The sequence below is a fragment of the Equus asinus genome, chromosome 4 (genome assembly GCF_041296235.1).
Source record: "Equus asinus isolate D_3611 breed Donkey chromosome 4, EquAss-T2T_v2, whole genome shotgun sequence".
In the NCBI taxonomy this organism is placed as follows: domain Eukaryota; kingdom Metazoa; phylum Chordata; class Mammalia; order Perissodactyla; family Equidae; genus Equus; species Equus asinus.
The window spans coordinates 137,844,326-137,870,934 of record NC_091793.1 but is presented as its reverse complement, the minus strand read 5'-3'; the positions used below and the strand labels follow the sequence as shown (position 1 = coordinate 137,870,934).

Genomic DNA, 26,609 nt, shown 5'->3' with positions numbered 1-26,609 from the left:
AATATATGTAAATCAAACCATCATGCTGTACGCCTCAAACTTAGACAGTCATGTATGTCAACACGACTGGAAAAAAACTTAGTTTAGAAATGGCTACAGATAATTTCAGATCTAAGCATTAACCAATTAAAAATTATATTCCTAGGTACACTAACTTATTTAGCATCAAAGTATTATTGAGTATTTTGCAGCCATAATATGATTTTAAAAAATAGTCAAAGGCTGTCTTGTTGAATATAAGAATAAGTCTCCCTAAATTTTTTACTAAGAATTAATTTAGGAAAACCCGAGTATTTGGTTTCTTTACTGAGCGTGGTGTGATGGCATTTTCAATTTACTATAAATTATTTTATTTTTGATATGGTATGTATCAACTTAAATTTTTCCTCTCGCTTGATATTCTTCCCAGACTTTTTTCCTCCTTTCATTATACTCTTTAAGTATGTACTACACATAGACCAGGAGAAGAAATATCTTTACTTCATGAATCAAAGACTCTCATCGAAGTCCATAATTAATGTTGAGCTCTCTATTTCACTGATTCATCTACAACGAAATCATTCCGAGGAATTTTTGGAGTGCAGATGTGACTGACTGATGTCTCTTCTATAACCAGTCTTCCTTGCTACCTCTTTTTCTTTCCTTTTCTCTCATTTATTTCACAAATGTGTTTAATGACTATCATGTATCAGGTCCTTTGAAATCATCTTGGCATTAAAAAATGATTTTAAAAAAAGCAACAGAAATAGATTGTTTTTAACACTTTATGTTCTCATTTTAAATTGAAATTCAGAATCAAATTTTATTCTAGAAAACTTGAAAGAAATCATAACATTTTAAGTTTTTTTAGCAGAAAAATAACTGCTGAATTTACAATGATGATGATAAATGATATTAACCTCCTTATAGCTGAATTTCAACATGAATAAAACTTCAAAGTGAAAATTAATCAACTCTCAAAAAGCACAAGCCAACACCTGAGGTACATGCACCAAATGTGTGGTTTTTAAAGGAAAGAATCAAGAAGTTAAATATGATGCCCCAAAGTCTTACCCAGAGGGAATCGCAGAAACTGTGGTCGGGAAGCATAACTGTTGCATATTCTCTTTTTGTGCACACTGCCACAACCAACGTACCTGAATGCGTAATGAAAGCTTCAAAACCCATTCCACTTCCTGTAAAAAAGCTAACAAAAATATATACTATCAGAACTTTTGAAGTCAGTTGTTCAGTTTTATCCTTACTGAAGCACAGAAAACCATAACGTCATCATCAATATTGTTACCAGACATGCTGTGGCTTACACTCTATTGCCACACATCAGGTCAGGCTTGCTTCAAGGATGATTTTTAAATCTTTTTTCGGCATAAGAGCTTTGTACGTTAAAAAAGGTAGCCTTATAAGCGGAACTCCATTAGCCAACTATAGTAAAACTATAAACTTTCAATTCTTTCAAGTAAGATTCAGCAAGCATGAATAAAGGTCTTAAAAATCACAAGGCATATCAAAAATTATTAGTTACTGAGGTAACTCAGTTTGGATGTACAAGTATATAGGTTTTCCGGTCCTTCATAGAAATATATAGCACCTTCAATGGAACAGAGAGCTCACTATTCATTTTCAAGTTTATTATTTCTTTTTTTCTCCACTTTCAACAATATTTTTAAGAAGGAACTTTGTTTCCAAACTAGCCTCAGAAGTTAACTGCAAACTATTTGAGATATATACAACTATTATTATGAAAGCACCAAACTAGTTATAATTCAACTGTGTATACCCTAAGGATGAAGAGGCTTCAGATAAAAGCCTCTGCTGTACATTTAAAAACTAGATGCTTGGAAAAGCTTTTTCCTGTTTAAGAATCACAGCATATATTGTTATGACAGTGTACATTTATATTCCATAACTTGTACCTGTACAATTGTTTTCTTTTTCCTCCTTTGTTAGCGCTGCCAGGAGTCAACTGATCCTGATCTAAGCAAAACCAAGCATTGAAAGAAAAGGCAGACCCTGGCCATTTCTGTATTGAAGGCACAGTAATTCCTGCCATACTATGTGACAAGTTGAAATACTGGAGGGCACTCTCTAGACTTTGTTTCCGGGCCATTGTCAGGATTGCTCGAGTTACAGGAGTGGCATAAGGGTGAACACACTCAGACTCATCCACTCTCAGCAGTCTGAGCAGTCGACGGATTTCTTCTGAGCTCACTGACTGACTCCCCAAGGAACCATGGAGTGCAATCAAGTTCTCAGCACAAGTTCGGTGGAGGGAAGAATGGGAACCAAGGGTTTCAATGATTCGAATTCCCATGTTTGCATTGACACAAGTAGTTCGACTCTGCCTATTAATGCAACAAATTCTTTTCAACCAATCAGAGATGAAGATTTGCAGGTCATGGGATTCTAGCTCTGGAAGCCACTGGATAAGAAGCAAGAGAGGCTGGACATTACTAATGCCCAAAATCCCAACTGAAGTGTGGTCACCCTCTACAGCCTGTAAAGCAATAAGAGACAAAAGGTTAGTTACTGTCTTTGACATGGAAATAAAGAAACTTCTTTTAATAAAGCTAAAAAACTCACCATATTCATAAGTTCTTTAAGTAGTTCCACTGCTGGCTGACCCAAGGATTTTAATACTTCAAACATATGTGTATAACCAATTCTTTCTTTAAAGACTTCCTAAGGGAGGGGAAATCAATACATCAAAGCACATTTTCAAAGACTGAATTTGTCGGAACATTAAAAATGTTGAATAATATCCATTTAAGTTACCTTAATATTTAAAAGATTATGAATTCAATATTTGTTTTCTTAAGTTACCTGTCTTCATCTTAAAATAGATTCCATATGGAATACAATGTTACAATAATCTACCAAAATGTAAAATAAATGGAATTAGCAAAAATTGTGCTATAAAATTACTATATTACTTGCAGATTATTTACTCTCTTCACTTGATTTGTAACTAGTATACCATTACGTGAAGTCAAAACAGAAATGGAGAAAAAATGAAGAGACTCTGGGGGTGAAAGGAGTCAGACAATAGCCTCAAAGGACTAAATTAGAGTCCTGGCAATACTGAGTAGTGGTCAGAAAAAAACTGGGTACAGGTCTCTCTCTACTTTGTGTCTAAATGGTCTGAATTATCTGGAGCATCAAGTACATTTTAGTAAGGTCTAAGGCACATGTATTTTTGAACTAGTGGGCACCCAAAGCCCTACGTAAAATATAAAGACAATCAAAAAACCTAGCAATTCTAAATTGGTCCAGTAAATTAGGTAGGAATACATACACTAATTATAAAATCAAAAGATGTAAACAAAACGAGTAAGATTGGTTGTCTCTGGGGAGGGGAACTAGTTGACTATGGGCCAAGGGTAGGAAGAAAATCTTTTTTCAAATGGCGTTTTTTTAAATAATCTTTTGAACTCTACCACGCAAGGCACTATATAGAAAAAAAAAAAGAACATCTTAAAAAGATGTGAACATCATTTCAGGTTTGAATTTCATAATACAGTAAGGGAGATCTGCTATACTCACAAACCAATTACTTAGAACTTAAAATGATTTTTTCCCAAAAGAGACTATTATAAATGGAGATCAGATTCCCAAGCCAGGCTTTAAAAGTTGTAAAGGCCTATTCAGTAGGAATCTAACCTATAAGTTATATATAGCAACATTTATAGGGCAAAAGTTAGTCTCCTAACAAAAACCAAAGGAAAGTAAGGAAGGCATGGCTTAGGGAAAAGGAGTAATTCATTCATTTCTGGTACTAGAAAGGTGAGGCATGAAATATACTAGAGGTGGTGGATAAGAAGGTAAAATCCTAATAATAATAATAGACACTGACATTTATTAAGCACTTACCATGTGCCTGGCACTATGCTTACCACTTTACACAGATGATCTCATTAATCCCTGAAACTACTCAAAGAGGAAACTAGTAGCACAAAATGAGCATATGTGAACAGTGGGACAGATTCAGTGACAGTGAATGAGAAGTGAAAGAAAATCCTGATGGTTAGTGACTACAAAGAAACAGAATTTTCATGGCCATTTGGAAAAGTCCCAAATTGATAGGGCTGTTCACAAGTGAAAAATGTTCATAGAGTAGGCAGTCATAAGCTGACCAAGTAGTGAAAGAGTGATTACTTTATTAATAGCGACAAACTATGATACAAAATTTAATTCTTTATTCCAGTACTAAGATGAGATATTTTGCAAACTATTTCATTTCAGGCATGAAATCACTATGCATTATGTACTTTCATGCATTACTTTGAGAACTATATAGTGAAAACTGGTATAGCTAAGATAGCATCCTAGAGCTTGGGGACACACGCTTCACCTTAGCAGCTGGAGATTTGTTCATGACTGCCGTCAAAGCCTGAATGGTCGATACAGCCAAACAGTCCAACTGTCCCTGAAACACCTACCACAGGGAAAAAAGTAAGACATTAACAAATGTGTTTAAGATTCGTATTCAGTTAGGAAACCTCCGCTCTGAAAATCTGAAAAATAATTACTTAACATGCAATACATTCCTCTTCCAATGAAATGGATTTCTGAAACACTATAACCTGCAAGAAAAGCTACCTAGTGACCACGTGTCAAAAAGGATAAAGATACATTCAACTCATTACATTAAAATGTTTTGAAGAAAAAAAAACCAAGGTTAATACATGCTTTTTAAAAATAATGGACAATCTCAAGAGGAAGGGAGGGAGGTCTATCATTGGAAATTCTATTATGTTTTAATTTCCTTCAAAAATACACTTGGATTTCCTAGGTCTGAATTTCATTAGCATGTATAATAAGACATCTAAAATAGTCTGGTCTCCTCAGCTTCCAAGCCCTGTGTTGTAACTGAAATGGTATGTGCATACACCAATCAATCCCACTTGCAAATAGTAAGGTATATCTATTTTTATATAAAATGAGGAATTTGAGGTAGAATAGAAAACGAAAAGTGTATCTATAAGCATCATCCTGTTTTCGAGAAGGCAATCTTTAATGCCAAAAGTTGTAAGAAAAAATAAAAAGCAGCTCCATTTTGCCTATTTCTGTTTAAGCTTCATCATAAAGAAGAGAGGTGTTAAATTTCAGGGCGGTGAATTTATAGCAAAAAGACAAAAACAAAATATAACATCAACAATATTAAAAAACTGAATTATATCATCAGGCTTAGTCAACCATGAAAGCATAGCATGAGGACTAGAACGTTGGAAAAACTAAAAGTCCTGAAAATCTGCTTTCGGGAATATATTACTATGACTTGAAGCTAGTCACTCCACAAAGAGGATTTTCCTCTTTCCTTCACTCTAAAAAGATCTGAGGAAAAAGGGACTGATTAGATCTTTGTTGTTTTAAGCTAAGCTCTACCACTTTCAGACAAGTATTTAAGCTAGTAACTTGGTTTCTGTTGATATTGTTTATTAAACATTACTACATAAAACAAACACATTACATATGTAATAAACATAATATGTGTTAAACATTCTGCATACAGAATTTCATAAAAATAAGATCTTTCCTAGACTTTATCCAAGAGGACTAGGCAACACAGTACCTACAATCAGGAATACTAACATAACCCTCTGAGAAGACCATTACAACTGTCTCATCCGTCTATATAAGGAGGCTTTAAGAGAGATTAACACTTATACAGAAATCTAAAAGGGTACTTTGTAATTGCTATTTCACATCCGGAACAGAAAATAATAGATTATCATGTCTCTTTTCATACCACAGCTCTATTTAGAAACCTGGACATCAAGATATTGTTAATAAAAGACACCATATAAGCTCTCTCTCAAACATTTTGGGAAAGAAAACTAACAAAGCAATTTTTGTAGGTAGTTTTTTCCAAACTAAATTACCTAAAGTATCGTGAAAACGAACATAAATTGCATATTTCTGCCCTATACCCACATAGAGTTGAATTTTTAGAAAAGAAAAAAGATAAGTTTTATACTAAATTAAGACTCAAAGAGTTTGGCATCTTCTTCCCTTCCTCCAAGATTCGGGTTGTCCATTGAATTACAATCATCACTTGTCAAGAAGAAGCAGAGAATCAAGATATTAAAACTGATCATACATAGTCACAAACAAAGCCCTAAGGTCCCAATACACCACAATCCTCAGAAAAAGAAGCCCCCAAAATAGGAAGTCACCACCAGGTGGACAGCATTGATATGGGGATCCCATTCCTGTACTTTGTATCTCCTCAAACTAAAAAGAACACACACAGACAAAGAGAGAATACTGTTGTTGATGGTTTATATTAAAAACCAAGATTTCAATATATTTGTCTTTTAGATGAAAGCAACTTTTAAATTGTTTTTAACAATTTTCAAAATAATGAAGATTAGAATTAGATAATGTTGTATATTATAAGACATGGGAAGAAAAGTACAGGAATAGTTGCTCCCATTGACTGATTTTGGACTTCAGCTGAAACAAGATGCAGGCTTTGTAGATACCTGGTCCTCATTCATTTCTGTCAGTAATTTGTTGGCAAGGTCTTTCTCGTTCTTGTCTGCCACCTTATTGTTAGCATTTAAAAACAGCTGTTAAAAATAGAGACAAGAATAATGGAGAAAGAACATTAAATTGTTACCTATGAGCAGAAATGAAGCTTAAATGGATTTCCATGTCTCTTGAAAATAAACCCAAGAATTCACTTGCAAAGTATACCGCTTGTAAACTGACAATCAACTACTCACATTTTGGATTACAAACCAACATTAATTCATATACTATATAATTATTATTACTTTCTCTCATGGAACTCTAAGTTACTAAAATAAAAAATGGCAATAATTAAATTAGTTAATATTCCTAAATTCTGAAAGGATCAGCAGAGGACGCCTCACAGAAAAGAAGGATAAAGGGGCTGGCCCCATGGCCGAGTGGTTAAGTTGTGTGCTCCGCTCCAGCAGCCTGGGGTTTGCAGGTTCGGATCCCGGGTGCAGACCTACACACCGCTCATCAAGCCATGCTGTGGCAGCATCCCACACAGAAAAACGAGAATGACTTACAACTAGGATATACAACTACGTACTGAGGCTTTGGGGAGAAAAAAAAGAAGGAAATGTGCTATTAAGACAGACTAAAGATACTGTAGTAAATAATGTACAGTAAGGGTTCTGTAGCCACGTATGTTTGTGAAATGCTATTAAACTAACTTTAAAAGGGTTCTTTCTGGAAATACTTCTCAGAGTCTCAAATATGCTAATGTGTAGTTGGACAAGGGAGGTTAGCATGAAGCATTTCCCGAATTTATCTGACCACACATTTTGTTAAAAATTCTGTAACACTATTCTCCAAAATTATCAAGAATTAAGAACAATTTATATTAATTTCTTTACTAGAAAGGGGGATTAGGATTATCTCTGATATACATGGAGACTGCCCTCTACCGAAAGAAGGATAGGAATAAAGTATTTAAGTATAAAAAACTCAGAATCCCAAAAGATCTCAGTTGCAGTTTGGGTAAAGAGAAAGATAACTCAAATAAGACTGAAAAGGGAGAGAAAGTTAGGTCATAAAGGGATTTAGCAAGAGCATTCTAAGAAGGAAGTTCTTCTTAGGAAGTTCTATCATTTTAGAAATGAGAAAACAAAAGTCCACTAATGTGCCGAAGTAAAGTGGTGTAACGTGGACAAACATATCGTGTGATATGGTACGCAAGAGCACACGGAAAGCTTAACCTGAATATAGATTCATGTACACAATATAAGCTTTGGAATCAGAAACCTGGATTAGAATCTTGACTCTGCTACTTACCAGCTGTCTGGTTTTAAAGAAAACTATTTAACTTCTCCAAGCTTGTTTCTCAAAAATGAAAAGAATAATATCTCATGAAATAGGTGTGCAGATTAAATGAGATAATCCATGCTAAGTTATTAGCCCAGTGTCTATGCTAATGGATACTATTAGCACATAATAAGGGTTTAACAAATGCAAGCTGGTATTATCAGCAGCAGCAAACATTGTTAAAACAGTGATATTCCATATTATCGAGGTGCAGGGACACAGAAAGGCTCAGAAGTGACGAAACCAAAAACGAGTGAAGTCTTTCCAGAAAGCAATCCATATCAAGAATTTTAAGAAAAGTTCTTACACTTTAAGTCAATAATTGCATTTCTAGAAATCTACCCTAAGAAAGAGTCACAGACTCATACCAAGATTTTAGAACAGAGATGCTCACTTCAGCCTTAACCACAATAGCAAAAAATAAGAAACCACCGAAATATCCAACAATAGTAGAATAGTTAAATAAATAACGGTTCATCCATTGGTTGAAAGAGAAGTCCTCAAACTTTCGGGTCTCAGGACCCCTTAACACTCTTAAAAATTACTGAGAACCCCAAAGAACTTTTATTTATATGGATAACATCTATCAATATTGACCGTATCAGAAACTAAAACCAAGACATTTAAAAATATTTATTTATTCATTCAAAAAAGTAACAATAAACCCATTACATGTGACCTAAATTACATATTTTTATGAAAAATAACTATATTTTCCAAAATATATCTTAGTGAGCATGGTACTGCTTTTACATTTCGTGAATCCCCTTAAATGTCTGACTTAGAAGACAGATAAACTCTCATATCTGCTTTTGCATTCAGACTGTTATGATAATGCTACTATGGTTAAAGTTTATGAAGAAAATCCAGGCTCAAACAGAAATATTATTAAGATTAGACTTTGCAGACTCCCTAAAATGATCTTGGATCCCACACTTTGAGAACTCCTGCCTGAAATGTTTGCAGTCATTAAAAACAATGTTTTGAAAAATGTGTGATGGCATATGGGAAGACTCATGCTAAAACATGTTTAAAAGCAGGATAAAATATTCAGTAGTATCCAATTTCATAAAAGAAAATATATCCACATTAAAAATATATATTCAAGGGGCTGGCCCCGTGGCCGCGTGGTTGGGTTCGTGCGCTCCGCTGCAGGCGGCCCAGTGTTTCGTCGGTTCGAATCCTGGGCGTGGACATGGCTCTGCTCATCAGACCACGCTGAGGCAGCGTCCCACATGCCACAACTAGAAGAACCCACAACGAAGAATACACAACTATGTACGGGGCGGGGCGGGGGTGGGGGGGGGGCTTTGGGGAGAAAAAGGAAAAAATAAAATCTTTAAAAAAATATATATATATATATTCAAATATTGTTATGTATACTTTAACCACACTTTTAAAATTTAAATATTATATATATACACTTTGTAAAAAGATTTTAAACATTTTTTTATACTTTTTTCCTCAAAAATCTCTATTTTGACTGCATATTGCTGTAGAATTTAAATAAAATTCTATTTTAAAAAAACGAAAAGAAACTGCTCAAGGTCACCAAGCCAACATGTATGAATCCAGGCAGGTGTGACCCAGAGTCAGGCTTTCAACTACACCATTCTACTCATCCACTCCCAACACTCTTTCCATAAAGCAGCCCTCAGCTGCGCCTTTCATAAATTCTCATTCCTATTAAACTGTATGGATGATAAATTTTTGTTGTAGTTGGTTTTAAGGGGTAGATGTGAGGAAGAAAGGGAAAAAAGTACATAAAACGAATTGAATAAGATGAACAAGACCACAATATAAAGAGCTTTCCAGAATCTGAACACTTAAGTCCTCAAATGGAACTTTGCATAATTACAATATGCTGCAATGCCTATATTTTCAAAACAATGATTTTAACTTCAAAGTAGAGTGCTAAAGTCAATGTGATGGTTTTGAGTCCTTGTCTTTACTACTAGACATTTGTTGTTAGTTTCTTCTCATTAATTCAAATTTCCTTGAACAGTTTTTTTTTAAAAAAAATTTACATTAATTCAAAGCATACCTCCATTCCAAAATGTGATACAGTAAAACAAAATACCTTAAATATTTAAGGTTCATCACACCTATCATAAAAGTTCAATGCATGATTCCATGGAATGGTCCTTTAAGTACTTTACAGTTTGATGAAACTCATTTTGACCAGCCCAGAGATCTTTACACAAACACTTAAGGAAATTAATGCATACTCAAACTGGTTGGTGAATCTCATAAAAAAGAAAGGAAAGAAACTGTAGCCATAAGCCTAAGGTTTTCCATGTAATTCATAAATTGTTTATGGCACTTTAAGCTTTAGTTGACAATGTTTCCAAAGGGTCTGAATATTTAAATAATACTACTCTTGATTCTGTATTACTATATAAAATGGAATAAATGACTCATTCCTTACTAACAAAAACCAATTTAAACAGAAATCGATCACAGACATTCGTAGCATCCTGTAACACATTTGAGAACTTAAGTTTTTACAAGGTTCTAAACACTTTTACATATTAAGGAATCATATCACCTATCTCCATCAAATTTGTCCGTCAATAAAATCTGCAATTCTCCTACATTTAATGCACAGAAACATTTTTTCTACTGACTAAATAGTGATCTTAAGTACTAGTACTAGTAATACCCAGTTACAAAACTATGTGTAACAATGAAGCATGAATGCAGGACAGAATATCTAGGTAAGAAATCCTAGGGGCCGACCCCGTGGCCAAGTGGTTAAGTTCGCGTGCTTCGCTGCAGTGGCCCAGGGTTCGGATCCTGGGCGCGGATATGGCACTGCTCGTTAGGTCACGTTGACCCACGTTAGGTCCGACATGCCACAACTAGAAGGACCCACAACTAAGATATACAACTATGTACGGGGGGGTCTGGGGAGATAAAGCAGAAAAAAAAAAAAAAAAGATTGGCAACAGTTGATAGCTCAGGTGCCAATCTTTAAAAAAAAAGAAAAAAAGAAATCCTACTTCCATCATATATCAGTGTTAACCCTGGGCTAAAGACTTAATCTCTTAGGACATAGTTCTTCATTTGTATAATAAAACAGTTGCACAGTTTATTGCACAGGTTTCCCCTTGTTTTTAAGACTTAATGACTCTAAAGTTTAATGATGAATCTACAGTGATTCTTTTTTTTCTTTCTTTTTTTTGCTGAGGAAGATTAGCCCTGAGCTAACATCTGTGACAATGCTCCTCCGCTTTATATGTGGCATGCTGCCACAGCATGGCTTTGAGTCATGAAGGTCTGTTCCCAGGATCCCAATCTGTGAACCCAGGCCACCAAAGTGGAGTGCGCCAAACTTAACCAGTAGGCCATGGGGCTGGCCCCAATCTACAGTGATTCTCACTAGAATATTCTAGAAATAAAGACCACTGCCAGCAGGTAAGGCCCAGATCCCAAAGTATGGCTTTCCCCTCCAAAATGGGTTTCTTCTCTAGCATTTCCTGTTTCAAAACAAAATGTGATTAGTAGTATCAAATAATTAACTTTTAAAACACTATGATTATTAGCAAGTTTCCAGATCTAAATTATAAAAAATTTTGGCCTGAGGCTGGCCCAGTAGTGTAGTGGGTTAAGTTCACATGCTCTGCTTCGGCAGCCTGGGGTTCACAGGTTCGGATCCCAGGTGCAGACCTACACAATGCTCATCTAGCCATGCTGTGGCAGTGTCCGATATACAAAATAGAGAAAGACTGGCATGCATGTTAGTTCAGGGCCAATCTTCCTCACAAACAAAACAAAACAAAAAAACTTCGGCCTATACCATAGTAGAAAGAGCAGATACTAGCTCACCATCATGACAGCTATGCCAAACAGCTTTGTACTTTTTAAAAAGATATTGTTGACCTGGAATGGCAGAGATTTTTATTACATCTGAGTTTCATATTTTGAAGAAGAGTACATACTAATACATTTTAGTAGGAACTACATTTTATCCTGGCGATTTACATTCTACAACGTGTGACTGGCAGGTTTTCTAATTGTATGAGATTTTGTCTTTATCACTAAAGTTGCCTTTATAATTGGATAAAAAAGCCACACTGCTTTCTTACAATGAACAGAAACCTTTATAAACATTTCTCTGATGCTGCGTTCATCTCCCTAGGATTTCTTTCCCAAGTATGATTTTTAAGAGATGGGGGATACGCATCTTGACTCCCCAGTGGTAATTTTGTACTTTTGTTGACTTCATAAATATTCATTACTATTTACTTCATCAATATATTCTTTATTATTTTATGCTATTCTTTACTATTTTATAAAAAGTAAGCAACATGGTGACATAAATGTTTTCAGGGATATCCCTCCAAACAGTGTGGAAAAATTCAAGGAGCTGATATTAAAATCCTTATTCTGGAATATTCTCACAGAACCAGAATGAACATCTAGTATTTTTCAGCAGGGAGTCCATGAAGGGAATACCTCAAATAGAAAGGTAAAAGTTATCTGAAGTAGTTTTATTTTCAAACACTTCTCACAAAGCTCTCTAAAAAATTTCTGATACCATCTTGAACTTCATGGAAACAGGATCTAATAATAAGAGATGTTAGTTATTACATACTTATACACAAATGCACTACAAGTGTAAATCAGTAAAAAATAAGAAAAATGATAAGCAAATTGGAAGTATACATCAAGAACCCTAGTAGTATTTCTATTTTTCTACTTTTCTATATTTTCCAATTACTTATAAGTTGTTTTTAAACAATGTTCCCACATTTAAAAAACCCAAAAGTTTATGCCCTTTCACTTAGTAATTCTCCTAGAAATAGAATTCTAGGAGCCAGCCCCGTGACCAAGAGGTTAAGTTCGTGCGCTCTCCTTCAGCAGCCCAGGGTTTCACCAGTTCAGATCTTGGGCATGGACATGGCATGGCTCATCAAGCCATGCTGAGGCAGCGTCCCACACAGCACAACCAGAAGGACCTACAACTAGAATATACAACTATGTACTGGGGGGGCTTTGGGGAGAAAAAGTAGAAGAAAAAAGAAGATTAGCAACAGATGTTAGCTCAGGTGCCAATCTTTTTAAAATTTTTTCCCTTCCCAAAGTCCCCCAGTACACAGTTGTATATTCTAGTTGTAGGCCCTTCTGGCTCTGCTATGTGGGACGCCGCCTCGGCATGGCTTGATGAGTGGTGCAATGTATGTACCCAGGATCTGAACTGGCAAAACCCTGGGCTGCCAAAGCAGAGCACACGAACTCAACCACTCAGCCATGGGGCCAGCCCCCTCAGCTGCCAATCTTAAAAAAATAAAATAAAAAGGATTCTATTCTATGAAACTTGAAAGAGTTATGTAATAGCAAAAAAACTGGAAAGAAATTAAGTATCTACCAATTAGGAATAGTTAAGTATGGTACATCCACCTAATATAGTATTATGTAGATATTAAAATTCTAACAGAGGAAAATGCTAATGAAATAATCTCAAATGAAATAAAAGCACAAAATTATATGCATCAAATGCTCACACCAAATTTTTACAACACATATATAACAAAAGACTTTAAAACTCAACAACAACAAAAAACCCAACTAAAAAAATGCACAAAGGACTTGAACAGACATTTCTCCAAAGAGGATACACAAATGGCCAATAAGTACAGGAAAAAATGCTCAATGTCACTAATCATTAAAGAGAGAAAGGCAAATCAAAACCACATGAGATACCGCTCACACCCATTAGGATGACTATTATCAAAAAGAAGAAAATAACAAGTGGTGGTGACGATGTGGAGAAATCACAACCCTTGTGCACAGTTGGTGGGAATGTAAAATGGTGCAGCCACTATGGAAAACAGTAAGGTGATTATCAAAAATTTAAAAATTTAATTACTATATGATCCAGCAATCCCACTTCTAGATATATACCCCAAAGAATTGTAAGTAAGGTCTCAAAGAGATATTTTTACACTCATGTTCAAAGCAGCATTATCCACGATAGCCAAAAGGCTGGAATCAATACAAGGGTCCATCAACAGACGAGCGGATAAACAAAATGTAGTATATACATACAATGGAACATTACTCTGCCTGAAAAAGGAAGGATACTCTGCAAAATGCAACAACATGGAAGAATCTTGAGGACATTATGCTAAATGAAATAATCCTGTCACAAAAAGACAAATACTGTATCAGTCCACTTATATGTGGTACTTACAGCAGTCAAAATCATACAGACAGAAAGTAGAATGGTGGTTGTCAGTGACTGAGCGGAGGGGAGAATGTGGAATTGTTTAATGAGCATACAGTTTCAGTTTTACAAGACGAAAAGAGTTACAGGGCATGGATGGGGGTGATGGTTGCACAACAATGTGAATACATTTAAATACTTCTGAACTGTAAACTTAAAAAATGGTTAGGATGGTAAATTTTATTACATGTATTTTACCACAATTTAAAAAATCAGTAATAATAATATGCTCAAATTTGAATCAAAACACAAAATAATAGCTTCTTAAAATCAAAGACAACAATAATAGTAGAAAAATACCTTGCAGTTCTGTAGCAGCCGTATGAGATGCTCAAAGCAATTGCTGTTAAGGAAAATGGCCTGAAGAACAGGCCTATCTGTGCAGTCTAACATGGCTGTGATAGTATCTAGGAAAATAAAAACAAAATTGTCCATTTGTAAAGCGGAAAATTTGGGATCATAGAAACATTTACTCTAGCCATATTTGTAATTTAGGCCTTTCAGCTAACAAACAGATGTAAATTCTTTAGGAAATAATAGGGACAGAGAGTAGGAAATGTATTTATTATTTATTAAGAGAAGTGAACATTTTTATACTTTATTATAAAGTATTTAACTTTTTATATAAATAACTTTTATTATAAAGTATTTAACATATATATATAAAATATATATATATAAAAATATATATATATATATGAGAGAGAAATATTCCCATTTACTTAGTTGTTCTTCCATTATAACGCTCAAGTATAACCAACTGTGGTTCCCAATTTGCTATTAATAAGCAGCACCTGGTTATGTTTGGCAACATGGTCTCACTTATGCAGTAGAACATTAACAAATGGCCACTGTGAAAATGAGACTTAGGTAATTAATCCATTCGAGATGACGCTTTGCTCTTGTTTCCTACTGAAGGGATATCCCCATTCAGAAACCAAGGGACAGTTGGTATAGGTAATACAATAGTTCCTAACAAAAAATAAGTCCATTTAACATAGACTCAAACTTCCTGATCAACTTACAATTTATAATTATAAAACATGCCATGTTATAACATGTAAGAGAATAGAAACTATATAAGATGGATCTTATTTTCCTACAAAAACACTGTTGTAACGAATCATTAAGATTCACCAAGAGCTTGATGTCCAATATTTTTAAGTTGCACACCACACACATATACCCACACACAAACATTTTTTTAAGTCTCTAGAGCTATACAACAAACGATTAATGTTGGTTAAGTCTGGGTGGCAGGAAATAAAAAACTTTTATTTTCTCTTTACTTATCTGAATTTCCTGGTTTAGCTGCAATGAAAATATTTTATTTCTATAAAAAGGAACTCTCAGGGGCTGGCCCGGTGGCGCAGTGGTTAAGTGCGCACGTTCCGCTTTGGCGGCCCGGGGTTCACTGGTTCGGATCCCAGATCTGGACATGGCACCGCTTAGCAAGCCATGCTGTGGTAGGCGTCCCACATATAAAGTAGAGGAAGATGGGCATGGATGTTAGCTCAGGGCCAGTCTTCCTCAGCAAAAGGAGAAGGATTGGCAGCAGTTAGCTCAGGGCTAATCTTCCTCAAAAAAAAAAAAAAGTAACTCTCAGTTAACAATATTTGTACCTATCAATCTAACAGAAGAATGCAATAAGAAATCACATGTATTGGTGAAGGAGCTCACAGAGAGAAACAGATAGAAAAGCACAGAATGACACAAAACAGAGAGAGGAAAAGAAAAACAAGACACACACACACACACACAGAGGATCTGAGAAAACAAAACAAAAAAACAGAGGCCCTCCAGAAGAAGGACAAATGTTGAAGTGACCTCTATCAGAGATGTTACAGAAGCACATACAAAACTGATCATACATGACTCTTTGCCATGGGTTAGAAACTACAAATGGCACTTTCTGAAAATTTATTTTTCCTACAATTTCAAAATCAGCGCTGACCTTCTTTTTAACATTGATGCTTTTAGTGGATTATACTTTCAAAAATGAATATAGAGGTTTGATTTTGTCATTGCTAAAGCAAAGACGTTGACAAATCAATTCCATATTAACTATTCTGAAGTTAACATCTAGTAACACAATATCTGAATTAAACAATACTTTCTATACAATGGCCTTGTATTTCAAATGAAATTGGGGAATGTGAAAGTAAAAAACCAGACTCAGAGAAAACCAAGTCTAACGAACTTCATGTAATACTTACTCAGCATTTTGATCTGCAGAGCTATGAATCGGCTCTCCCACTGTCTGGACCTCCTTTGATTAGGTAAAGCTGAATGATCAGAATTCAGCAACTTAAAATAGTTCTCCAGAAGAGTGCTGGTTTCCACTTGCCGCTGGTCAGAGCTGCTAGCGAGAAGGATATGCACCACTTCTGTAAGGCACTTCAGAGTAAGCTCTACCTTCCTACCCACTTCTTCAGGATTTCCGTCCTCCCAGGAATCACAATCTGCCAAAACTCTCATAAGAACTTCCATGGTGGCTGGAGAAATTGCTTGCAAAGCATTCCTCTGAAACATGAGAGACATTCTGTTGATTACAGCAAACCTAACTGAAGTCTTGTATGTTTGCAAAAAAAAAAGAGAATTTAATAAATCTGCAGACAATTTTTCTCTTAATAAATCAACATATAAAAAAATTTTAAACACTTTGACAGACACTGCTAGTATTTTATGCCTATTATTTTACACATCATTTCCTCACTACTAATAGAATTCTGACTTTATTCAGATAGCAATGTGCCCACATGGAAAACTTGCTTACCACCTCCCCCTGCAGCTAGGAGTAGCCATGTGACATAATTCTGGTCAAGGATACACGCCAGTAGACTAGGAAGAGGCTATCACTTGATGAATAAAAAGGGAAGGACCCTTTGCTCTTGGCCTTTTCACCTTTTTCCTGCCTGAAGTGTAGACATGATGCTTGGAGCCACCTTTATAACACGAGGAAACAAGCCCAAGAATTAAAGTAGCAGGTTAGAGAGAGCAGAACAGGAGTATCGAAGTACCTTAGTCTCTGATGATACCATTGAGCTGCTATACCAGCCCAGAATTGCCTACATTTGGCTTTCTTATGCAAGAATTAAAAAACACACCTCTATTTGGGTAAGTCTCTCTCAGGCTTTCCGTTGATTACAGCAGATCCATCCCAAATGATAAAGATATATAAGAGGACTGGCTTGGCTCTGATTCTACAAACATATTTCAGAAACTCTAACTGGTAGCTATTTGAGGTGATCCATTAAACTTGAAAATAAACAACATACACTGTCCTAAATTATTAAATTGATACGTACTGAATCAGAACATAGCTATCAAAAGCATCTGAAAGTAATAGTACTTAGGCCATTAGGACTTGTTATTATCAACATAATAAATAATATCAACAGTAAGTGCTACTATGGAAAGAACTGATGATGGCCCACCCAACATCCATTTTCCTCCACTTCCTTAATAATAGAACCCCTAATGTTCTGGTGGACACATGGCTACCAGGAACAGAGATTACATTTCCTAACCTCCCCTGCTGCTAAGAAGGCTTAGGAAGTAAGTTTTACCAAATTTTTTATCTGGACATATTCGCCTTCTTTGCAGTTATCTGATGGAGTCTGGCAAATGAGATAAAAAAGACATCGAGCGTCTGCTTTTCATTACGTCCTTTACAGACAGTTGGCAGACGCCATTTGTCTCTTTCTTCATCTCCCCCTCCGTGTTTGTGCCAAAAATGCAGATATCATGGCCAGAACTCCAGAAGCTACCTTGCAGCACAAGAAATAATAGTAAAGATAACAAATTGACATTCAGAAGGAAGCTGAGTCCCTGAAGATCCTAGTCCATGAAATTAACTCTGAACTACTGACTGCTATTTTCTTTTTACTGAGAGAAAAATGTAAACTTCCAACTTGAGCTGTTATAACTTTACTATTTACTGCTACTTACAGAGGATCATAAATCCTACGGACACCTGTCATTCACTTAGTTCTTACAGGTGCAGGCACTTTATTAAGTGCTTTCCATATATTACATGTCATTTGGTCTTACAACTATCCTACAAGGGTTACGATTCCCATATTATAAATAAAGGAACTAAAACACATGTAAATAGTTTATCCGAGGTCACACAACTAGCTAGAGATGGGCATGGGAGTCAAATCTATGTCAGTCTGGCTGCAAAGCCCTTGCTCTTCACATAACATAAAACAGAACAAAATGCCATTGGGAAACCCGTGCATGATGCTTTGGGAAGGGAGACCAGTCATTGGACTTCAATCTTTCTGCTCTTTATGACAAGGCCATTCTTATGCCTTTAGACATTCAATCCATCTAAATACCCTATACTGATGCTACAGCCACAAAGAACCTTCTGACTTCAATACAGCTGCACCTGTAACCACAATCTGATTACAAGAATTCTGAGTGTTTTCAGTACATGAAACAATAAATCGGGCTTCCAGCATCTGCTTGATTTCCATGTTGAGTTTTAACTACTGGAGGTCTCTTGGGGCTTGATTACCCTTGGCACTAACAAGAACGAGCCTCTGTCTATTCAAAAAGGGAATGGGATCCCCCCAGCTTTTCCACTAGTCAAAAACAAGGTCATTTCCTATTTTATTCACAGATACTTATTAATTCTTATTCTTAGCAGTGGAGAAATGATGAAAATGGGAGACACTGAAGCAAAAGGCTATCAGCTAATAAGGGAAGGCGACAAAGCAAACAAACTGAAAAATAAGATTCTGGTCACCATCCGTCTCACTACAAAGAGACTCTTCCACCAGTGTGAAGAGGAGAAGTCAAGGTAGTCAACCAGGGACCCCAGTGGTATCATTAGCAATACCTGTGACTTTGTCACCAACAGAAATCATATACATTTTCATACACTGCAATTGTTGCAGCGTCCTGAAACATGACTTACGTTCATCTCCTCTTTGAAACTGCATTAGTCACTAGACTTGCTGCTACTGCTAATGTAATGTGCTATAAAGAAGCACATACTATGTTACAAATTTGCTTTATTACTATTTTAGTAACTGCATTTCAGTATAATTAGTTTCCTTTGTGATCTTATGTATTTTATTTTAGGCATTTGAAAACATTCTCACAAGGGGCTTTATCAGACTGCCAAAGGGTTATGCAGTACAAAAAAGTGTTAGAAACATCTGATCTAAACTGTGTGGTTAAGAAAACACATAGAATGTTCTTTCTGAACTATAATCCTGTTTTCAACTAGCAGTTTTACTCAAAGTTCACCACAGATAGCTTTTAAGATGCTCAACGTAAAAAAAAAATAAAGAAATAAACATTACTAGAATTTCTTTCTTGTAAATTATAAAAAAACTAGCTGGGTTTGCTGGAAAAAACGCATATAAACCCTGAATGTATACACTTAGTAATTATAGGTAGACAGAAGAGTGACCAAATTCATATATCTTAGGAAATCAAACCGCTAGAGTATAGAGGTTAGTCAGCCCTATTAATCCACTTGGTGAGCTCAAACTCCAGCAGTTTGATGAGTCTGATGAAATCAAACATTAGCAGTTTGGACTAACAGGGCAGACTAACCTCTATACTCTACAGTAAGAACTAATAGCTGAAAGTCAACACAACGAAGAACTTACAACACCCCAAAAATTGTTAAATCTGGTTATTTATGCAGTAATTTTATTGTTAGTGTTAAATATTATTACTTAGGTTTTTTGGAAGTTGATAAATAAAAGAAGTATGTAATTAGTTTTAAACAAGATTTAAAATCAGAAAAGCATTTCTATGGTTCCAGAAATTAGAAAAAGACAAAAAATACATTAAATAATCCATGGAAAGCTCTTCACACTGTTAATTATTGTTTTATATACTAACTTTCAACACTTTCCTCACCTGCCCACCAGCTATGATGGCTCCAAAGAGATGCAGTAAGCAACACTTAAGACTTTCTTTGAGATGTTCACTCTCTTGAAAACACTCTGCGGATATAACACACAAACAAGTAAATGAGATTTCTCTTTCACAGTATGATTCATCTCTAAGGAATGTCTGACACTGAAACATTAAGAACTATTTTTAAAAAGGCTAATATTTGTTAAAAGACAAGGTTGATACACAGTTTTTCATAGGAGAGGAAAAGAGAAACCATCTGTCAGGTAGCATTTTAGATACTTTATTTATGTTATCTCATTTAATTCTCATAATACTCCATATGAGGATATTTTACCCCATTTATAAATGAGCAAGTGGAAGGTCAGAATTTAATTTCTTGCCTAAAGTCACAGGGCTACTAAGTGGCAGAACTAGAAATAAATCCAAACCTGACATAAATTTAGATGTCTTTTTAATACTACTACTTACTGCCTCTTATTTGAATAATTAAGTCAATTATACCATTAAAAAACTGAAAGAGTTGGACAAAAAGATTTCATGGGTCCACTTCAGGGCCAACACTGTAAAGTTTTAGTACTGACAGTAACCTTTCATTTAACATTATCAACTGTTTTATTATTTTTAAAAAGTTATATACACACATGACAAAGAAAAATTAAAACAACATAATTAACAAGGAAAAGCCAGTCTCCCTCTACCCGACTCCTCAGTCCTCCACGCTCCCCACACCTTAAAAGAAAGGACAGCTGTATGCACACTACTGCATCCCACTTTGTTTTGACCTTAACACGCGCTGGGTATTATTACACCTTCACATGTACTCGGCCTTATTCGTTTTTGTGACTGGAGAGCACACCACCACAATGAGGTACCTGAATTTACTCAACCAGTTCTTTCCCGAGAAACTTTTATCCTTTCCCTTTCTTTTGATATTGCTAATAACCCAGAAATGAATAACCTTTTCTATATATCATTACACACAAAAACAAGACTATAACAATAGAGTTATTTCCAATCTTATACATAACAAACATTACCAAAAAGAAACAGTGCTGAGGTAAAATGTACTCATAGAAATTTACATATAAAAAATTAAGTCATTTCTGGGGCTGGCCTGGTAGCATAGTGGTTAAGTTTGCACACTCTGCTTCAGTGGCCCAGGGTTCACAGATTCTGATCCCAGGCACGAACCTACACACCACTCAAGTCAGGCTATGGCGGCATCCCATATGAAAAAGAGAGGAAAATCAGCACAGATGTTAGCTCAGGGCCAATCTTCCTCACCAAAGGAAAAAAAATCAAGTAATTTCAGCTATGCTGGAATAACTGTCACTACATATGGTTTCCTGATATAAATAACTAGAAAATTGGACAAAATAGGTTCTAGAAATTTTCCTTCTCCTGTGGGTAGACAAGGCAGGGAAAGCAAAGTGAGCCCAAGGATCACCTGCACTTCCTGTTTACAGACATTTTCTGAACAACTGCACAGACGGGGGAACCCAAAAAGAACATGGGTATTTGATGAGTTAGGAGACAGATAAACAGTTTGGGAAGGCCTAGTTAACAGGAATTTGTGAGCAGTACTGGAGTGGAGGAAGCTGTACAGAGAAAGAACTCCAGAAATATGCACAGGGCTCACACTGAGCCGAAGAATCAATCCTCAATGATAGCGGGAAATCCCACAAGACAGGCAAAAACCTACCAAGGCACTGTAAGCCTGAATAACTGTCAGATTTCACACAGAGCTGGAAGATGACAGAGTTCTGTTCAGCACACAGAAAACACATAAAAAGGATGTAAAACGATACAGCAAGTAAAGTCTAATCATCAGACTGCTAGAGTGGTTATGTGAGTATCTCACAAAGTAGGCAAGGAATATCACCATGGTTAGAAAGGGACACTCATTATCAAAAACACACCATGAGCGGGCCAGCCCCGTGGCGGGGTGGTTGAGTTCATGAGCTCCACTTTGGCGGTCAGGTGTTTTGCCGGTTAAAATCCTGGGCGTGGACACAGCACTGCTCATGAAGCCATGCTGAGGCGGCATCTCACATGCCACAACTAGAAGGACTCACACTAAAAATATACAACTATGTAGCGGGGGGCTTTGGGGAGAAAAAGGAAAAATAAAATCTTTAAAAAAAACCCCAACAAAACAGACCATGAAAGTAAGACTCATTTTTTTATCTGCAATAGTTTATTTTAAAGACTTTACAAGTACTTGGGATAAATACTTAGGGATAAATTAACAAAATATGTGCATAATCTATATGCTGAAAACTACAAAATATTGATTGAAGAAAAAAACCATAAACAATCAGATATATCAGATTCATAACTAGAAGTCTCAACACTCTTTTTTCTTTTTTTTTCCTGTGAGGAAGATTGGCACTGAGCTAACATCTGTTGCCAATCTTCCTCTTATTGCCTGAGAAAGACTGTCACTGAGCTAACATCTGTGCCCATCTTCCTCTACTTCATGTGGGACGCCGCCAGAGCACGGCTTGATAAGCAGTTCTAGGTCTGCGCTCGGGATCAGAAACAGCATACCCCAGACCGCTAAAGCAGAGCACACAAACTTAACCACAACACCACCAGGTCGGCCCCTCTCTCAATATCCTTAAGATGGCAATTCTGCTCAAACGGTTCCATAGATTCAATACGATCCCAATCAAAATCCCAGGCCTTTTGCAAAAATATTGAAAAAGATTCTAAAATGTATATAAATATGCAAAGGATCCAGAAAAGCCGAAACAATCTGAAAAACAAGAACAAAGCTGGAGGGCTTAACGATTTCAAGACTTCGCATCAAGTATAAAGTCACAATAATCAATATAGTCTGGTGACAGCATTAGGGCAGACATGTGGAACAAAAGGGAATCCTGAAATCATCCCACACTATATGGCCTCCTGAGTTTGATAAAGATGCCACAGTAATTCACTGGGAGAAAGAACAGCCTTTTCAACAACTATTCCTGGAACAATAATGAAAAACCTATGCTGGCTAGAAAATATTAACTCAAAACAGAAAACTGACCTAAATGTACAAGTTAGAAGAAAACACAGGAGGAAATCTTCACGACCTTGAGGTAAGCAAGCTTCCTTTGATAAGGCACAAAACCACAGACCATAAAAGAAAGAAATTTATAAATTAGATCCCATCAAAATTTAAAACATGCAATGCAAACCACATTTAACATGTAAAACTTCTATGTTTTTTTAAAACACTCCACTAATTAAATGAAAAGGCAAACTGAATAGGAGAAAATACCGTCAGTGACCAAATTTGGAAAAACTTGAGCATCAAAAAGGATTGACTATAACTGATTGCAAAACAGTGAATAAAAGTCACTGAGACCATGGCGATACACACAAAAAGAGAGTAATAAAAGTCACTTGCCCCGCCAGAAGTGACTATTATTTGAACTCATTTTGAAAACAGTAAAAGGTAAAGATTTAAGCATTTTATCCAGCCTTTTTAGGAACTGAAGTTTACCCCCAGTTGATGAGGGAAAATTCTTTTTTAGAGAATACAATAAGTGATAGATGTAAAAGGATAATAGAATTAGAAAACCATAATTCTGCAGACCTCAATTAAATAACTGATTCAACCAAGGATCATCAACAGATGCTAAAACATTAGATGAAAAGATGTTGAAAAATAAGATATTCACACCATGCCTAAGTACCATCCTGAGGGTAACTAGCAAAATTGCAAAAGGAAAATCATTTTGATAACTGGAAGATCTCACTATCACTACTATGAGCAATGGTTAACAAAGGGTGGGCAAAACTCTCTCCTTCTCTATAGGAAAACAAACCAAGAATTATATCACTGGAAATCTGACAAATGTGGACAATCAGTGGACTAGGCAACGGCACTTAAGTAAAAATGGTCCTTGCTGTGGACTAGGAGAGCTATGAAGGACTATCAATACCCGATGGGAATGCATAACCTTGGGATTCCCTGACTGCAGTCTAACTTGTAACTTAGGCACATCCCTTCCCAGGATCTGGAAGTCACATTCGTGGACTCCTACACGCGCAATGGCGCCTACAGGCTACTGTGCTTCACAGCCGGGGTGGCCCACACACCCGCCAATTTGGTCTCACTCTCTCACTTGGAGAACCCAAGAACAGCCCTTGGAATGTTGTGAGATCTCCCACTGGAGAGAAACCCTGCACTGTTCTACTGGAACACTGGGTTTCTTGTCCTGCACCCTCCAAGTGAGCCCAGTTCCAGGCGGGACCTGCCTGTGTGAACAAGTGAAGCCACATCACTTCTGGTGGTCAAGCAGAGGGGGCACTGCAATCATCTTCATCAAGCAACAAACAAAGCACTATTTCTGTCTTATTTCTTAGGGGAAAAAAGGAAAGAGAACTGAAGCAAATATGGCAAAATGTTATGATCTGACAAATTTGAGTGAGAAACAAGGTATTCCTTTTATATTCTGCAAAACTTTCTATATTCTTGGAATACAGTATAATCATTTTTTTAAGAAATAAAACTAGAGTCCATATAGGTCACATGTACGGTGGTGGCCGATTCTCTTAAGTTCATTACTAGTAAAAACTCTGAAGTTCTAAAATATACTACCATCTTTAAAATATTTAGCTCTTTTAAGAGAAAAACGCTTTGAGAACAGTAAATAAAATAAAACCAAGAACAATAATCACAACAAAACTTGAATCAAGTACTCCAGTGATCGGGTTCTTATCACCTTTAGCTTATAAATACACAAAGCTGAATCAAGGTTAGAACTGGAATAAGAATAAAGAATAATCAGAGTAACATCAAAATCAAAGTAAATCAGAGCTGTTACTTACGATAAAAGAAAGGGACGAACTCCACTGTGAGAGAAGCTGGTTTATATTTCTGTCTGCTCTTTTCCACAGTACTAAGGATTCGTCTATCATTAAAAAGAAGTTAATACCAAATTATAACGCAGGAAAGTAAAGATGGCACAATTACAGAAACTATAAAATAAATTTAATATTTTATTTTTGATTTGTGTACTGAATAACACATCTCCAGGACTGGCATAATCTTGAAAAAGAAGTCTAGCCGAAAACTTAAATGCTCACCAATGAAAGGATTTCTTCTTTTGAATTAAGCAAAAAAATTTACAATGCTTAACGGTGAAACACAGCAGACAGGTTAAGTCGCCAAACAACTGGAAACAGAAAAAGGAACTAGCCATTTAAAATTCCCAGTGTGTCAAAGAGCTTGCTCACCAGCTCTGTAATCTGACCCCTAAGGTAGGACAGTTTACCACTACAGTGCAAGTGAAAGTCAGGAGAAATCAGGCTACTCCGTGCCACCTTCTGAAATTTTACCTGCACACAACGAGTCTATACCACTGGCTTCTTCCACCTTAAGGATACAGATCCAGTGGAATGGGATTAGTTTTGTTTTTAATGACAATTCCAATCCTTTTGATGGCTGAAATATTTCTACAGACTTTGGCAAGGCCAACACAAATAGCACGTGCTTTTACCAAGAACATTTCAATTCAACACAAAATGAGTCTCTTAGATAGGCATGGCAGTCTAAGGATTGAGGAATAAAGGCTACTGTTACAATGATACATCAACTGGTGGACTGCTGAAAAATTTTAAAAATCACATTTTTTTCATGCCCTGAAAAAGCTCTTAACATTGTTAGATAAAACCAACAAAAATGGAAAATATTTGAAGAACAGCCACATAGAAATTCCACACATCTAAATATGATCTACTGATAAAGCATGGGTTTAAGATGCCTCCTCGTTTTTTTTGTGAGGAAGATTGGCCCTGAGCTAACATCTGTTGCCAATCTTCCTCTTTTTGCTTGAGGAAGTTTGTCACTGAGCAAACATTTGTGCCTATCTACCTCCATTTCATGTGGGACGCTGCCACAGCGTGGCTTGACGAGCAATGCTAGGTCTGTGCCCCAGATCCAAACCCATCAACCCTGGATCACCAAAAAAGAGTGCACAAACTTAACCACTACGCAACCGGGCCGGTACCAAAGATGGCTTCTCCTTAACAACTATAATTGAGATATTAAAATTACTTTCCTTATAATTATTCAAAGCTAGAAAGAAAAGAAAAGCCAACTGACTGTAGAATAAGCCAAATAGGAAAGGCACAGCTGAAGTCAGTAACCATAGAACAAAGAGTTCTAAGACACTGATCTAACATTCAGATTTGGGAGAAATCATATCAGAGACCATTTGTTCCTGGACTGCCTTCCAAATGTATGCCTATTTCCATTGTGTAGAAGGCATAAGAATTATCATACTCTCTGTTTTTTTTTTAATTTCAAATATAACATCCTAGAACACTATTGGATTTTCCTATTTAATTAAGACCATTATCAAAGATTTTTTGTCTTTACAAAAACACAATATCACTGGAGTTTCAAATAAAAAATTCAGTCACGCCTTTAAAAAAAATTCAGTCATGTGGTAGAAAAATTGATTTCTAATTGATTTTATTTGGCTTTCAGTTAGTTTTTTCCATGAGATTATTTACGCCTTTCACATTAGAAATTCTGATATTAACTAACAGATTGGATACACCCTATCCAAACACCTTGTGCTACAAACAACAGTAAACACTCTGACTTGGTTAACATAACGAAAAGGTATTCCTGCAATTTGTGATTAGCGAATTATTCTAAAGGCTCTGTATC

The 26,609-nt window shown here is 36.1% G+C and overlaps 1 protein-coding gene across 9 annotated transcripts in view; it reads right to left on the bottom strand.

Annotated features, from left to right (window-relative positions):
• Positions 1-26,609, bottom strand: part of NBEAL1 (neurobeachin like 1) — a 153,571-nt gene that overhangs the window by 83,381 nt on the left and 43,581 nt on the right. For 7 of the 9 annotated variants that reach the window (XM_044768406.2, XM_044768402.2, XM_044768407.2 and 4 more), the window contains 9 exons: positions 24,761-24,843; positions 19,934-20,019; positions 16,264-16,570; positions 14,348-14,454; positions 6,483-6,569; positions 4,349-4,432; positions 2,581-2,679; positions 1,914-2,494; positions 1,054-1,186 (listed from right to left, as the gene is read on the bottom strand). In XM_044768406.2, coding sequence (XP_044624341.1) covers positions 1,054-1,186; positions 1,914-2,494; positions 2,581-2,679; positions 4,349-4,432; positions 6,483-6,569; positions 14,348-14,454; positions 16,264-16,570; positions 19,934-20,019; positions 24,761-24,843 — 1,567 coding nt within the window. The remainder of the gene's footprint in view (positions 1-1,053; positions 1,187-1,913; positions 2,495-2,580; positions 2,680-4,348; positions 4,433-6,482; positions 6,570-14,347; positions 14,455-16,263; positions 16,571-19,933; positions 20,020-24,760; positions 24,844-26,609) is intronic. The other 2 variants (XM_044768408.2, XM_044768409.2) reach the window with 2 other exon arrangements.